This window comes from Gopherus flavomarginatus, chromosome 5 (genome assembly GCF_025201925.1).
Source record: "Gopherus flavomarginatus isolate rGopFla2 chromosome 5, rGopFla2.mat.asm, whole genome shotgun sequence".
Lineage (NCBI taxonomy): Eukaryota > Metazoa > Chordata > Testudines > Testudinidae > Gopherus > Gopherus flavomarginatus.
Genome location: NC_066621.1, coordinates 49,740,450 through 49,756,558, shown reverse-complemented (window position 1 = coordinate 49,756,558; position 16,109 = coordinate 49,740,450). Strand labels below are relative to the sequence as shown.

The window sequence follows — 16,109 nt, the reverse complement described above, 5'->3', positions numbered from 1 at the left end:
GACCTCAGCCCAGTGTAGTTTGGGGGACAATTCTACATTTCAGAAGAAAAAGGGGAAATTTGTTTCAGATTGATTGAAAATATAAACGAGAATAACTGAAGCTCAGAGATTTGGTATGTTTAGACTAAGATGGATGAGTGGGCAGAGCGTAGGCGAAGCAGTCACAAGATGCGTGTCCAATTAAATTGAAAATAGGGCCACCACGTCCACATACAGGGTGTCATAACATTTCTTCCCAGATCTGGACCTTAGCGTCCAAAATATGGGTGTTAGCATGAAAACCTCCAAGCTTAGTTACCAGCTTGGACCTGGTAATTGCTGCCACCAGCTAAGAATTATACAGTGCCTAGCTCACTGTGGTCTCCCCAAAACCTTCCCTGGAGGACCCCCAGACTCAGATGCCTTGAGTGCCTTGAGTCTTACAACAAAGGGAAATACTCCCCCCCCCCCCGTTTCCTTGGTACTTCCTCCCAGACTCCCCTCCCTGGACGACCCTAGGAGATTCCCTGCTTCCAGTCCTGGAAACACAAGTACCAAGAGATCTAATCTCTCCCCCTCACCCAGAGGGTATGCAAAGTCAGGCTTAGTAAATCTAACACAAAGAGATTTTCCCCTTGACTTCTTCCTCCTACCAATTCCCTGGTGAGCTGCAGACTCAATTCCCTGGAGTCCCCACTAAAGAAAAACTCCAACAGGTCTTAAAAAGAAAGCTTTATATAAAAAGAGTGAAAAAGGACATAATATATAGTCTCTGTATCAAGGTGGCAATATACAGAGTCAATTGCTTAAAGGAAAAAAATGAATAAACAGCCTTATCCAAAAAGAATACAATTTAACACATTCCAGCAACTACACACATGTAAATACAAAAGAAAACAATATAAACCTATTGTCTTACTATCCTTGTACTTACAATTTGGAAACAGAAGATTAGAAAGCCAGGAGATAGAAAAATCACTCTCAGAGCCGAGAGGGTCAGACCCAAGACAAAGAACAAAGAACTCACACCCAAAACTTCCCTCCACCCAGATTTGAAAAAGTCTTGTTTCCTGATTAGTCCTCTGGTCAGGTGTTGTTTGTTACCCCTTTCCAGGTGAAAGAGACATTAACCCTTAGCTATCTGTTTATGACACAGGGCTATATGGTGGCATTCTGTCATAAGCCCAACATGAGAGGCAGTGTGGAGTGGCACCAGAGAAACAGTGCCCTTGGCAACACTAGCAAGCACACTCTCTCTATGCATGGGCTGTGCACATTTTGTGCTAGCCATTAGGCTGGCCCAGAAAGTGAGACAGCCCTACTCCATGGATTGGTGCAAAGCTGGGGCAGGGCCCTTCACCTCTGCTGTAGCGCTTTAGTGAAGATGCTACTATGAGCTTCTTCCATCGGCGTAGTTAATCCACCTCGCCAAGAGGTGGTAGCTATGTTGACGGGAGATGCTGTCCGGTCAACGTAGGACTATCCACACCTGGGCTGGAGCAGTATAACTATGTCACTCAGTGGAGTGGTTAAGTTTGTACGTAGATGAGGCCATAGTCATCTCTGCTTCTTGAGGACAACCCTGATTTCTCACAAACCCTCCCTCCCTGTTAATAAAAGAATACTGCGGTATTCTACACACCGTTCCAGCTCACAGTGCTCTCACAAGAGCTTTTGGTGCCATTACTGTGAATCCTGAAGTATTACTTTTATAATGTCCCTTTCCCCACCCTACCAGTGGGAAGGATACAAAGCAAAGTAAAACAAGGCTCCTATTCATTGCCTTAGCTCCCACCCCGCCATCCTCCCCGTGTCACACACTTTAGCATGAGCCCCCTCTGCATACACCAGCAGACAGCCTCAGGCAATGAAAGAAGAGGCTCTAGTAATTGTCATTTATCAATATTCATACAGACCCTCAAACCCTCCTCGTGCCCTCCTGGAAAAAAAAAGCCAAACCAAAATAAAAATAAAAATAAAATGAAATAATAATCCTGCTGCTCACTACCAGAGGGAATTTCCTCTCAATGTCACCACTGCGCTGTGCCATAATTGGCATTATCAGTTATCTCTGAAGCTTAATAAGGTTTGCCATGGGCCCTTTTCTGTAATCATATTTTTTATTTGTCAGCTCACAAGATACAGACACCAAATAGGAGCCTGACCAAAAGAAAAACCCAACACACACAAAAAACCCAACTCAGACCAATCACAACATTGGTTGGTGATGTCACATACGGCCAATCAGGAATCTTTTAGCTGTTCTCTCTTATTTCCTTCCAGATTCTGTTCTCTCTGCAGTCTTTGCTTTTTCTAAATGGAAGGGTGCTCCTCCGGAGGAAAGCTCAGACTGGAGTAGCTGTGAACTCCCCCATGGTCAGAGCTCCTATATAATTTCCTACAGTGACTGTGGCTGGGACTAGAGTAACTGGGAGGTCCCACACAGTCAGTGGCCAAGGTGTTCAAAAGTGACTACTGATTTTAGGGGTCCTACCTGAGGCCCCTTACAGGACCCTGGTTTTCAGAGTGGTGGCTCAGCACCTGCTGAACACAAGCTCCCTTTAAAGTGTTTCAAAGTAGGCAGCCAAGGTCATTAGTCACTTTTGAAAAACGTGGTCAGTGCTGCTATGACATTTCACTGACTCCCACATGCCAATGGTCCTATGCCATTTCCTGCACTCCTGAGCGGGGCTATAAGTAGAGTCGCTGTGAATTCTCCCACAGCCAACCCTACTACAAAATCCAAGCTGGGAGAAGCTCCAAGCTCCCACTACTCTCCCATTGAAAAAATAAATGGGAACAGAAAGCTTATACTGATTTTAAATAACATTAAAACAAACATAAGCAAATTACAAATCCATTTTGTTCCTTGCTGGGGCTGTTTCCTTGAAAACTCTTCATCAGATAAAAGGCAATTTCTGCCTGTAGTTGAAGACACAGCTCCCCCCGCATCAATGGCCACTGTGGGGAAACCCTTACAGAGTTTCACATCCAGGAATCCTGAGCCATTAATAAATTCAAAGCAGTGAAAGAAGAACTTACCAGGACTCTGAAGAAACTGTAAACCTTAAGAATTTCTCTGTGCTCCCTCCTGGGGGTGGTGGAAGAAAAGGTGGCATGATATTGGGTGGGGGGCACAGAGCTATCAATCTATTCTGCTAGCATGCTAGAGGCACTCACATCCAGTCATTAGCCAAAGGAGAAGCCTTCATTACTCAGTGTGGTCATAACTGGATAACCCGGCTGATGAGATGATTTATCATCTCGCTGCCCTGCGACAGGGCAAGGTCAAGCTTCGTTGCTTAGGAAAGCACATTAAATTATTATATATTTACAAACCTGATTTTTAAAAAATCTTTGGTGGTGACTGCTCAGACTCTCGCATCTCAGGAGCTGCACGGTTCTCATACTGACCAGGGAGGAGGAGGTGCTCCTTATCCACTGTCATTTGACTCTGCACTGACAGTGGTAGAGTAGGGGTTGAGGAGATCACAGAAACAGACTCACTTCTTAACAAGAAGGATATTGCCTCAACACGCACACGTGTTGAAGACGGTAGCTGGAGATCCTTAAAAGAGGCACTCACCATCCCTTGAAAATTCACTAGAGACCCTTAATTCTTCAGAATTACTTACTCTTTCTATGGCCTCAGCCCTCCTCTCAGCTTTGTTTATTAAAAGCAGACACCAGAAGACATTTGTCCATCTATCTACCTGCACCACACTTGTCACAGTAGTACCTAATTGCCAGTAGATACATATACATTCCCACAAGAGTCATCCGAAGACCACAAACATCTTCATGTTAATATGCGTTTGAATTATTAAATTAATTACCATCAGTTGTGTTTGCATCTTTTTTGTGTGTGCTTCCTGTGAATACTCGAGCGAATGAATTTACCAGCAGCAATATTTGTGGAGACCGTCAATTATAAGAGAATAATGGAGAATATTTGCAGAATATAAATTCTGAATTTGTAAATGACAGTTGACACCTGAAATCTGATTCTAGGCAGACTCAGAAAAGTATCCCTATTCGAGAATGGTGCTCAGGAACAAGCTTAAATGCTTTCCTGAATCAGGGCCTCTAAGAGATATGCTCTTCTGCTCATGAACAAAAACAACCTATGTGTTCAATCAAACCTAACTGGGACCACACTATCCAGTTTCGAAAAAAAACTGCTCCTGAACAATCTATCATAAATTATTCTCAGAAATGTATTAAGAAAATCATGATTATCCAACAAGTGATTTGCAAGGAGAAAAAGATGTGGCATTCACAGAACAAATTATTTATTAAGAATTATCTGCCATCAGAGAAAACTTTCTAGGTCTGATGATCCAAAGTCCACTGAAATAAACTGGTGCGTGTGTGTGTCTCACCATTAATTTCAATGGGTTTTGGATTGGCCCCTCATGTTATTATTGTTCATTGTCAGCTTACCCCATGCTCTGTTGACTATCACAAACCCGTCTATGCTGACTGCGTACTGTTCTCAGAACGTTAAAATCCACAAATGTGGTCAGTTTAATCTCTGAACTGCTCTCCACCCTACCCCATTCTTCTTAATATCGCCCTACAGCTCCTTCTTGCCCCTTGAAAAAGGCTTAGATCCCCTCTTCCATCTGTGAGTAATACATTCCCTTAGAAATTTCCAGTTATTTACACAATGAGGGGAGCAAATCAGACACTTAGGTGGCCATTTTTGCTATGGGCGTATTAGGACTGTCGATTAATTGCAGTTAACTCACGTGATGAACTCAAAAAAAAATTGCAATAAAAAATTAATTGCACTGTTAAACAATAGAATACCAATTGAAATGTACTAAATATTTTCGGATGTTTTTCTACATTTTCAAATGCGTACACAGAATACAAAGTGTACTGTGCTCACTTTATATTATTATTTTTATTACAGATATTTGCACTGTAAAAATGTTAAACAAAAGAAATAGCATTTTTCAATTCACCTCATGCAAGTACTGTAGTGCAATCTCTTTATCGTGAAAGTGTAACTTACAAATGTAGTATTTGTTGTTACATAAGTGCACTCAAAACCAAAACAATGTACATTCAGTCCTGCTTCAGCCAATCACTAAGACAAACAAGTTTGTTTACATTTACAGGAGATAATGCTGCCTGCTTCTTATTTGCAATGTCACCTGAAAGTGAGAACAGGCATTTACATGGCATTTTTGTAGCTGGCATTGCAAGGTATTTACGTGCCAGGTGTGCTAAACATTCATATGCCCCTTCATGCTTCGGCCACCATTCCAGAGGACATGCTTCCATCCTGATGGTGCTAGTTAAAAAAATAATGTGTTAATTAAATTTGTGACTGAACTCCTTGGGGGAGAATTTGATGTCTTCTGTTCTGTTTTACTCGCATTCTGCCCTATATTCCATGTTATAGCAGTCTTGGATGATTACCCAGCACATGTTCATTTTAAGAACACTTTCACAGCAGATTTGACAAAATGCAAAGAAGGTACCAATGTGAGATTTCTAAAAATAGCTACAGCACTCGACCCAAGGTTTAAGAATCTGAAGTGCCTTCCAAAATCTGAGAGGAACGAGGTGTGGCGCATGCTTTCAGGTGTCTTAAAAGAGCAACACTCAGATGCGGAAACTACAGAATTCGAACCACCAAAAATGAAAATCAACCTTTTGCTGGTGCCATTTGACTCAGATGATGAAAATGAATGTGCATTGGTCTGCTCTGCTTTGGATCGTTATCGAGCAGAACCTTTCATCAGAATGGACGAATGTCCTCTGGAATGGTGGCTGAAGCATAAAGGGACATATGAATATTTAGGGCATCTGGCATGTAAATATGTTGCGATGCCGGCTACAGCAGTGCCATGGGAATGCCTGTTCTCATGTTCAGGTGATATTGTAAACCAGAAGTGGGCAGCATTATCTCCTGCAAATTGTAACCAAACTTTTTTGTCTGAGAGATTGGCAGAGTAGGACTGAGCGGACTTGTAGGCTCTAAAGTTTTACATTGTTTTATTTTTGAATGCAGTAATTTTTTTGTACATTTGTAAGTTTAACTTTCATGATAAAGAGATTGCACTACAGTACTTGTATTAGGTGAATTGAAAAACTTTTTTTTTACAGTGCAAATATTTGTAATAAAAAATAAAGGGAGCACTGTACATTTTACATTGTATTGTAATTGAAATCAATATATTTGAAAATGTAGAAAACACCCCAAAATATTTAAATAAATGGTATTTTATTATTGTTTAACAGCGCAATTAATTGCAATTAATTTTTTTCATCACTTGACAGGCCTAGGGTGTATGTATGGGGCATTCTGAGGACCGTAGTTAGTCAGATCTGAGGAATATGGATAATCATTGCACGATTATTGAGAAATAACTATACCGTCGTTATGCAAATCGCTGTGCTCTCATTGTCTAACAATGGCCCTCAGCCTATCAGAATGGAGGAATTTGTGTGCTGTACGTAGTTATTAAGACACAACTGTGCAGTCATTATGTAAATCACAGCACCTTAGCCAATCAGAGTGCATGGAATTGTATTACTGAGAAATAAGCGTGCAGTTACAGGTCACTAACTGTACAGAAACCCTGTGATTTGATTGGCTGCAACAACTCAATTTCAGTATAATTTAAATTACCCGAACTTGTTAAAGCTGAAGTGGAAAGTGGTTCAATTTAAAATGCCATCTGAAAGTTACAGGTTAAACCACAGTCAATGGTTAAATCATTCAACTGAGTTAATATGCAACAATAACAGACTGATAAAGAAAATTACTCCCTACTGGAAAGGAAATTAAAGGCAACAGTGACTCAAATGCCCAGAAGGGGCCCAGGCAGGGCTGCCAACTGCCAGCACATTTCCCTATAACCCAAGGAGGCCATAAAATGACTTTGTTGTATGGATAATTGTCCCAAGTTTCTTCAGGGACTAGCCTTGATAAGGCACATATTATTCTCAGTTATTGGCAAGTGCCCCCAAGACTCACGGAAATGAAGCACTGGTCCCCCAGGAATTTGATTTTCTTGCTTAAAGCACTCACTATAAATGAACGTGACAGCAGCTGCCCCCTCCCATCATGCTCACCATGGAATAGCAGGCTTGCTTTCCAAGGGAAACCAGAAATGAGCCTTTATACAGATATTATAAACAGATCCAAAGGAAAATCATGGACAACCTGCATGAACAATCTATGTGTGACCGATGTGTGTTCACAGAGATAGCCAAAAAGTAGCAGCAGCAGCAGCATTTATGTAGCACTTTTGGACCCCAAGAGCTTTACAACATTAACTAGTTAACAGCAAACAGAAGTACACCTCTACCTCGATATAACGCTGTCCTTGGGAGCCAAAAAATCTTACTGCGTTATAGGTGAAACCGCATTAAATCGAACTTGCTTTGATCCACCGGAGTGTGCAGCCTCGCCCCCCTGGAGCACTGCTTTACCGAGTTATATCCAAATTCGTGTTGTATCAGGTGGCATTATATCGAGGTAGCGGTGTATAAGGAGCCCCAGCCCCACTGACTGCTTTGTTATGAGTTTCCAGGCCATAGTCACCACCCGTTATAAACCTGCTGTACTCACCATATTGAATGACTATGGCAGAAGTCTAAAGCAGAGATGATTTGTCGGAAGAACTTCCTGGCTTCTTTTGGTGTTAATCTTCCCTTTTTTACGAGATAGTCGAAGAGCTCCCCACCTGACACATGTTCTAGCACCAAATATCTAGAGAAAAAGAAGAGAGGCCTTTGTTAGCACATGATCACATAGATCTCTCTGTCTGTCTCTGTCTCTCTCTCTAGGAATTAAACATGTGTGAAATACTGTGAAACGAGAGAATTGGGAAATTAGCAGCTGTGAAGATTTTTAACAGGGTTGGAGTCAAGCACTGCTTGGACTCCAGGCATTTCAGTGATTCCAAACAATGGAACAAATTCAGTTTTCAGCATCCCCAGTAAAGGGATGATATCTGAAAAGCAATAATTCCTCCAAAGATCAAGATGGATAGTGGGAGCAAATTATATATCGTCTTCCAGCATAATATGGCAGCTGCAAGAGCTAATGTAGAGTTAGGCTGCATATGCAGAGACATCAGGTCATTAAGCAAGGTGGATGGTGATAGTTCCTTTTCTGAAATAGCTTTGGAGGAACGACACTCACATAACTGTGCTCAGTTCTGGACACCTCAGTACCAGACAATGTCAACAAACAAGAGGGAATTTGGAAAGCTGCTGAAAATAAACAGGCTGATTTCTGACAAAGATAAACTACACATGTTTAGCACGGGCACCCACGTAAGGGCTAATTTCTGCAACCTTTACTCATGCTGCTTCACTTGACTAGTCCCATTGACTTCAAGGGGACTACTCTAGCATGTAAGTGTCACACAGCATGAGTAAGGGCTGAAGAATTAGGGCCCAAGAGGGGGATAGGATAACTGCACGTTATCACTGAGCATTCGAGTACTCCAAAAGTGTACCAGGCAAAGAAAGGAGAGAAATTGTCTAGGGCAGCCCAAAGGGTTATTATGATTGGGGTAATGAGATGCCACCAATCAAAAGAAAACTTAAGTTAAATATCTGGGAATGTTTCCTAAGAGTGGAGCTCTATTAGACCACAGAATAGTTTCCCTAGAGAAATAATAGCAGCCCCATTAACTGAGTAATGTAAAACTGGACTAGATACAGACCTGCACTGGCAGGAGGATTGTCTCGAACAGGGTTTCTCAACCTTTTTGATACCAGGCACCAGCTTGCTGCCTTCCTAAACTGTCAGGGAGATCTCAGGGGCTGGCACCGGTCCACGGACTGATCATTGAGAAACGCTGGTCTAGAGAAACAATGAGGCCTTTCCCATCTCTACTAATGGTTCTCTGTACAGTGCTGCCTCCTTCTGCGTACACGCAGACCATTATATACAGGAAGAATAAATGATGCAAAGGTACTGTGTAAAGCTTTTATTGGTATGAGTCTGAGCTGACCAGCATTACTACGTGGGCCCTCCGGGACTAGAGACACAAAGAGGTCATTTACTGAAGGATCTTTTGTTCTCTGAATGGACTGCTTTGCAGATCTCCCTTAGGGGAAGACCTGCAGAGGTGGCTTTTATGCCCTTGGCTTCGGAATCCTGTACTAGGGGAGCAAGCCCACACTCCCTCAAAGGGTAACTGCTTTGAAATGCGTTCCATTGTTGCATGGCAGGGCATGTGTTCTGACAGCAGATAGCTGCAGGGGCAGTGAGATGAAGGTAAACAGGGCTAGCAAACATCACCACCTTTTGTTGATACCTCAAATTTTGGTGGAAAACTTTTTAAATAATACATTTTAGAGAGCTTTTACAATTTTTTAGGGAGTTGTTGTTTTATTCCTTTGTGCATAAGGAGAGTCAGCCTTAATTCCAGTACCCTTAGTCCAACCCAACAGGTCTTAGAGGGAGAGGAAAAGAACAAAATTACTTCAAGATTGAATATCATCCTTTCAGTGCCTCAGAATGGTATGACTTGAGAGGGAAACTCCAAATTTGGGGGGGAAAGAGGAAAATATTGTGCATTTTTAAGTGGTCCTTTTTGAAGCTACTCAGAGTATTATAATATTAGGAGTAGCCCTGGAGAGAATAAAGATGGTCCAGTGGTTAGGGCAGCAGCTATAGATTTGGGAGACTTGGGTTTAAATCCCTGCTCCTGCGTAATCCCGGGCAAATCACTTAAACTGAGAAAGAGTTTTATAAAAGACGGTTACTCACCTTTGTAACTGTTGTTCTTCGAGATGTGTTGCTCACATCCATTCCAGTTAGGTGTGCGCGCCGCGCGTGCACGTTCGTCGGAAACTTTTTACCCTAGCAACTCCAGTGGGCCGGCAGGTCGCCCCCTGGAGTGGCGCCGCCATGGCGCTCGATATATACCCCTGCCGGCCCACCCGCTCCTCAGTTCCTTCTTGCCGGCTACTCCGACAGTGGGGAAGGAGGGCGGGTGTGGAATGGATGTGAGCAACACATCTCGAAGAACAACAGTTACAAAGGTGAGTAACCGTCTTTTCTTCTTCGAGTGATTGCTCACATCCATTCCAGTTAGGTGAATCCCAAGCCATACCTAGGCGGTGGGGTCGGAGTGAGAAGTCGCGGCATGGAGCACTGCAGATCCGAAGGCCGCATCCTCTCTTGACTGCTGGACCAGGGCGTAGTGGGAAGCAAAGGTGTGGACCGATGACCAGGTCGCTGCCCGACAGATTTCCTGGATGGGCACACGGGCGAGGAAAGCCAGCGACGACGCCTGCGCCCTGGTAGAATGCGCAGTCACACGGCCCGTAGGGACGTGGGCCAAGTCACAGCAGGTCCTGATACAGGACGTTACCCATGAGGATAACCTCTGGGAGGAGATAGGAAGCCCCTTCATGCGGTCCGCTACCGCCACGAAAAGCTGGGGGGATTTGCGGAAGGGTTTGGTCCTCTCCACATAGAACGCGAGAGCCCTACGGACATCAAGCGAGTGGAGCTGCTGCTCCCTGCCTGAAGAGTGAGGTTTCGGGAAAAAAACCGGAAGGAATATCTCTTGGTTGATGTGGAAGGTCGAGACTACCTTGGGGAGAAAGGCAGGGTGTGGCCTCAGCTGCACCTTATCTTTGTGGAAGACTGTATACGAGGGGTCTACCACAAGAGCCCGGAGTTCCGACACCCGCCTAGCTGAGGTGATAGCTACTAAAAAGGCAGTCTTCCAAGAGAGATAAAGTAGGGAGCAAGTAGCTAACGGCTCAAAGGGGGGCCCCATGAGCCGAGACAACACCAGGTTAAGATCCCAGGTTGGAGCAGGGAGTCGGACGTTAGGGTATAAACATTCCAGCCCCTTAAGGAATCTAGACACCGTCGGGTGAGAAAAAACGGAGCGACCATCCCCACCCGGGTGAAAGGTGGAGATAGCTGCCAGGTGGACCCGCAACGACGATATCGCCAGACCCTGTTGTTTGAGGGACCAAACGTAGTCTAAGATATTGGCCACCGAAACTTCCATAGGGCGGAGACCTTTCTCCACGCACCAACAGGAGAAACGCTTCCACTTGGCCGAGTATGTCGCTCTCGTGGAAGGCTTCCTGCTGCCCAAAAGCACCTCCCGTACCGGTGTGGAGCAGCGCAGTTCAGAGCCGGTCAGCCACGCAGGAACCACGCCGCTAGGTGCAGCGACTGCAGGTCCGGGTGACAGAGAGTCCCGTGCTCCTGGGTAATCAGGTTCGGGTGAAGGGGCAGGGGAACTGGGTCGGCTATGGCCAGGTCCAGCAGCATGGGGTACCAATGTTGCCTGGGCCACGCCGGGGCTACCATGATCACGCGAGCCCTGTCCCTGCGCACCTTCAGAAGGACCCTGTGGACCAGAGGAAACGGGGGAAACGCGTAGTACAAGTGGGTCGTCCACGGAATAAGGAAGGCATCCGCTATAGACCCGGGCTCCCTGCCCTGAAAGGAGCAGAACGCCTGGCACTTCTTGTTCCCCCCGGACGCGAAGAGGTCCACACGGGGATAACCCCACCTCTGGAAGATGGAGAGGGCGACGTCCGGGCGAAGGGACCACTCGTGCGATAGGAAGGATCTGCTCAGGCGATCCGCCAGCGTGTTCCGTACTCCGGGGAGGAAGGAAGCCGTGAGGTGAATGGAGTGGGCTACACAAAAGTCCCAGAGTCGCATCGCCTCGTGACATAGGGGAGAGCATCTGGTGCCGCCCTGCTTGTTGATATAGTACATGGTCGTCGTGTTGTCGGTAAACACCGCGACACAACGACCTCGAAGCTGGTGACAGAACGTTTGACAAGCAAGGCGGACCGCTCTCAACTCCCGCATGTTGATGTGCAACCTCACCTCCTGCGGGGACCACAGGCCCTGCGTTCTCAGGGTTCCCAGGTGGGCCCTCCAGCCGAGATCTGAGGCATCCGTTGTCAGGGACACCGAGGGCTGAGGTGGGTGGAAAGGGAGCCCCGCACACACTACGGACTGGTCTAGCCACCAGTCGAGAGAATCTAACACCCCCTGGGGGATTGTGATCAGCATGTCTAGCGGCTGCCTTGCCGGCCGGTAATGTTCGATGAGCCACAACTGGAGGGGCCTCATGCGGAGCCAAGCATAACCGGTCACAAACGTGCATGCTGACATGTGGCCTAACAGGGTTAGACATGTCCGTACTGATGTCAAGGGGGCTGCCCGCAGTCGTTGAACGATCGCCGACAATGCCTGGAACCTCGGCAACGGCAGAAGAGCCCTGGCCACGGTGGCGTCCAGGACGGCCCCGATGAACTCCACCCTCTGCGTGGGGATCAGGGTGGACTTGTCCATGTTGATCATGAGGCCCAAGGTAGCAAACAGGCCGGTGATCACGCGGACGTGGCTGCAAACTTGCAGTTCCGACGTGCCCCGAATTAACCAATCGTCTAGGTAAGGGAACACGTGGATACGACTGCGCCGAAGATGTGCCACAACGACTGCCATGCATTTTGTAAATACCCTCGGGGCCGTAGAAAGGCCAAATGGGAGGACTGCAAATTGGTAGTGAAGGGGGCCCACCACGAAACGAAGGAAACGTCTGTGGTGTGGCCAAATGGCAATGTGAAAATAAGCGTCCTGCATGTCGAGGGCGGCGTACCAGTCTCCCGGATCCAGGGATGGGATAATGGTCCCCAGGGATACCATGCGGAACTTCAACTTCACCAGGTATTTGTTGAGCTCTCGCAGGTCGAGGATAGGCCTGAGGCCTCCCTTGGCCTTGGGGATCAGAAAGTAGCGGGAATAAAACCCCTTGCCTTTCTCGTTTTCCGGAACCGCCTCTATAGCTCCTTTGTTGAGGAGCGTCTGTACCTCCTGTCGAAGGAATTGCTCGTGAGAGGGGTCCCTGAAGAGGGACGAGGAAGGGGGGCGGGAAGGAGGAAACGATGTAAACTGCAGGCGGTATCCCGTCTGCACCGTACGCAAGACCCAGCGGTCCGATGTTATTTGGGTCCACGCCGGAAGGAAAAACGAAAGGCGGTTGGAAAACGGGGGGGAAGGATCCGTGGGGGAAACTGTTACTGCGCCCTCGGGCGCACCTTCAAAATGAAGGCTTGGGTCCAGGCGGGGGCTTAGAGGAGCCTTGATTCTGCCCCCCTTGGTTCCCCGAATGCCTACGCCTTCCATTCCTGCCACGGCGCCTATTGAGGTCCTGCCGTTGGCGGAACTGGGGGTATGGCCTGTGCTGCTGTTGCTGCTGTGGCCGGAAGGGCCTGCGCTGCGTTCCCGGTGTGTGCATCCCGAGGGAGCGCATAATGACCCGATTGTCCTTGAGACTCTTAAGTCTGGGGTCTGTCTTTTCCGAAAACAGGCCCTGGCCTTCGAACGGGAGGTCCTGGATGGTATGTTGGAGCTCCGGTGGAAGGCCAGAGACCTGCAGCCAGGAGATACGGCGCATCGTTACCCCCGAGGCGAGGGTGCGGGCAGCCGAGTCTGCAGCGTCCAAAGAAGCTTGCAACGATGTTCGTGCAACCTTCTTGCCCTCGTCTAGGATGGCCGCAAATTCTTGGCGGGCGTCTTGCGGCAGCAGCTCTTTAAATTTGTCCGCTGCCACCCATGAGTTGAACGCGTACCTACTGAGCAGGGCTTGTTGGTTCGAAACCCTGAGCTGCAGGGCCCCAGCCGAGTAGACTTTGCGTCCAAGGAGGTCCATACGCCTGACCTCCCTGGATTTGGGGGCTGGAGCTTCCTGTCCATGACGCTCCCTGTCATTCACCGACTGCACCACCAGGGAACACGGTGTCGGGTGGACATGGAGGTACTCATAGCCTTTAGAGGGGGCCATGTACTTCCTCTCGACGCCCCTCGCCGTAGGGGGGATGGAGGCCGGTGACTGCCAGATAGTATTGGCGTTGGCCTGGATCGTCCTAATGAAGGGTAGGGCGACCCTGGTGGGAGCATCCGACGAGAGGATGGTGACAATCGGATCCTCGATCTCCGAGACCTCCTCGGCTTGTAGGCTCAGATTCTGAGCTACTCGCCTAAGGAGGTCTTGGTGCGCCCTGAGATCCAGCGGGGGGGGGGCTACTGGAGGAGGTGCCAGCCACCGCTTCATCAGGGGAGGAGGATGAGGAGACCTCCGGCAAGAAAGTGTCCAATGGGGGGTCCCCCTCGGCCCTCGCCTCTGTTTCAGGAGCCAGAGGGGAGTCTTGCTGCTTGGACCCTTCCTCTCCATCCGGGGAGGGAGGGGCGCGAGACAACGAGGCTTCCGGCACCCTGTGCTCCGCCGTCGCAGGCCTAGCAGGAAGCTGTTGGGGGGCCCTGGGCTTGATGGTATGCCCATGGGGTCCAAAACCCCCACTGCTGCGGGCCTTGGTCCTGTTGCGGCGGGTCTTGAAAGAGCGCCGCCTGCCGGTCGGTGCCCAGCGCATACCCGCTGTCTGTCTGCGAAGACACCGACGGCTGCCTAGAAGGCCACGGCGGGGCCGACCCTGGCTGGTAAGGGTCTGCGCGGGTCGGCAGCGAAGATCTTCTCGGTGCCGGGGATCGGTACCGGGAGTCATAGCGGTGCCGGGATCGGGACCGGGACCGGGTTCTGTCTCGGTGCCGGGATCTGGACCGGTACCGGCCGCCGCTTCAGTGCCGGGATCGGGACCGGGACCTGCCACCGACGCGGTGCCGGGAGGTCGACCGGGACCGGGACCTGCCACCAGCTCGGTGCCGGGAGGTCGACCGGTGCGGCGAGTGACGGCGGGACTGGCTCCTGGAGTCACGGTGCCGGTATCAGCGGCTGGAGTCAGACCGCGACCGTCTGGAGGTCGATCGGTGCCGCGAGTGCGACCGGTACCGCCGAGGGGAGCGGTGCCGGGACTGCGAGCGGCGGTGGGATCTTGATCTGCCGTGACGTCGGGACCTGGACCGCGAGCGCGAGTCCCGAGACGGTGCCGACATCATGGGCTTGCCTCTAGATGCGACCCGCACCAGAGGTACCGGGGGTGGCAGCTGAGTAGGCTCCGTCAAGGCAATAAGGTCCCGTGCCGAGGCGAAGGTCTCCGGCGTGGATGGGACCAATAGCTCAACCCCAGATCTTATGGGGGAGCTTGGCGGCACCGGACTCAACGGACCCGCCGGGCCCGGAGTCGACGGTGCCGGCGGCGCCGCGGCCGATGTCGAGGCCGGGCGCTCCAGTCGGGTCTGCCTGGCTGGAGTAGCAGACGCTGACGGTCTCGGCTCTGCACCCGGTGCCGGAGAAGGTCGGTGCCGGGGAGTCTTCCCGGTGCCGGTGCGATCCGGTGCCGGCGCCGAGATCACGGCCTGCGAAGCCGCCGGGTCAAGTGCCGCCTCCATGAGGAGAGTCCGGAGTCTTTGGTCTCTCTCCTTTTTTGTCCTGGGCTTCAAAGCCTTGCAGATGCGGCACTTGTCCGATCTGTGCGATTCCCCCAGGCACTTCAGGCACGCGTCGTGGGGGTCGCTGGTAGGCATAGGCTTCTTACAGGCCGCACACTGCTTAAAGCCCGGCGAACCAGGCATGAGCCCGGTGCCGGGTGCCGGGAAGGGCTACAGCCCCTGGCGAACAACTATCTACAACACTATTTACACCTAATTACTTACTAACTATACTTAACGATCTAACTAACAACTATAACAATAACGAGAGATAACAAGGAGAGCTAGGGACGTGGAGGACAGCTATGCCGCGCTCCACAGTTCTAACGACCGACACAGCGGTAAGAAGGAACTGAGGAGCGGGTTGGCCGGCAGGGGTATATATCGAGCGCCATGGCGGCGCCACTCCAGGGGGCGACCTGCCGGCCCACTGGAGTTGCTAGGGTAAAAAGTTTCCGACGAACGTGCACGCGCGGCACGCACACCTAACTGGAATGGATGTGAGCAATCACTCGAAGAAGAACTAGTGTTGTGCCTTTGGCTATGGCGGCTGTTAAGGCAGAACTGAGGTTATGGAATGAAAGGTCACATGCAGTCAGATGCACTGAAATAGATCTGGAACCCCAGAAGGACTTTCTCAGACGGGTTGATACAGACAGATCAATGTGGCAATGCCTGAACCGCTTACACACGCAAACACATGCAGATTGAAGACTAATATGATCCAATGAGGGTACTCTAATGACATGAATATATGTGAGTGCGGTAAGATGCAGAC

General features: G+C 49.1%; 1 protein-coding gene across 13 annotated transcripts in view; it reads right to left on the bottom strand.

The window, feature by feature from the left end:
* Positions 1-16,109, bottom strand: part of BRSK2 (BR serine/threonine kinase 2) — a 493,899-nt gene that overhangs the window by 116,513 nt on the left and 361,277 nt on the right. For all 13 annotated transcript variants that reach the window (XR_007774500.1, XR_007774497.1, XR_007774499.1 and 10 more), the window contains exon 4: positions 7,571-7,711. Coding sequence is in view for 9 of the 13 variants with exons in the window: in XM_050953680.1 (XP_050809637.1) it covers positions 7,571-7,711 (141 nt within the window). In the remaining 4 variants the exon portion in view is untranslated. The remainder of the gene's footprint in view (positions 1-7,570; positions 7,712-16,109) is intronic.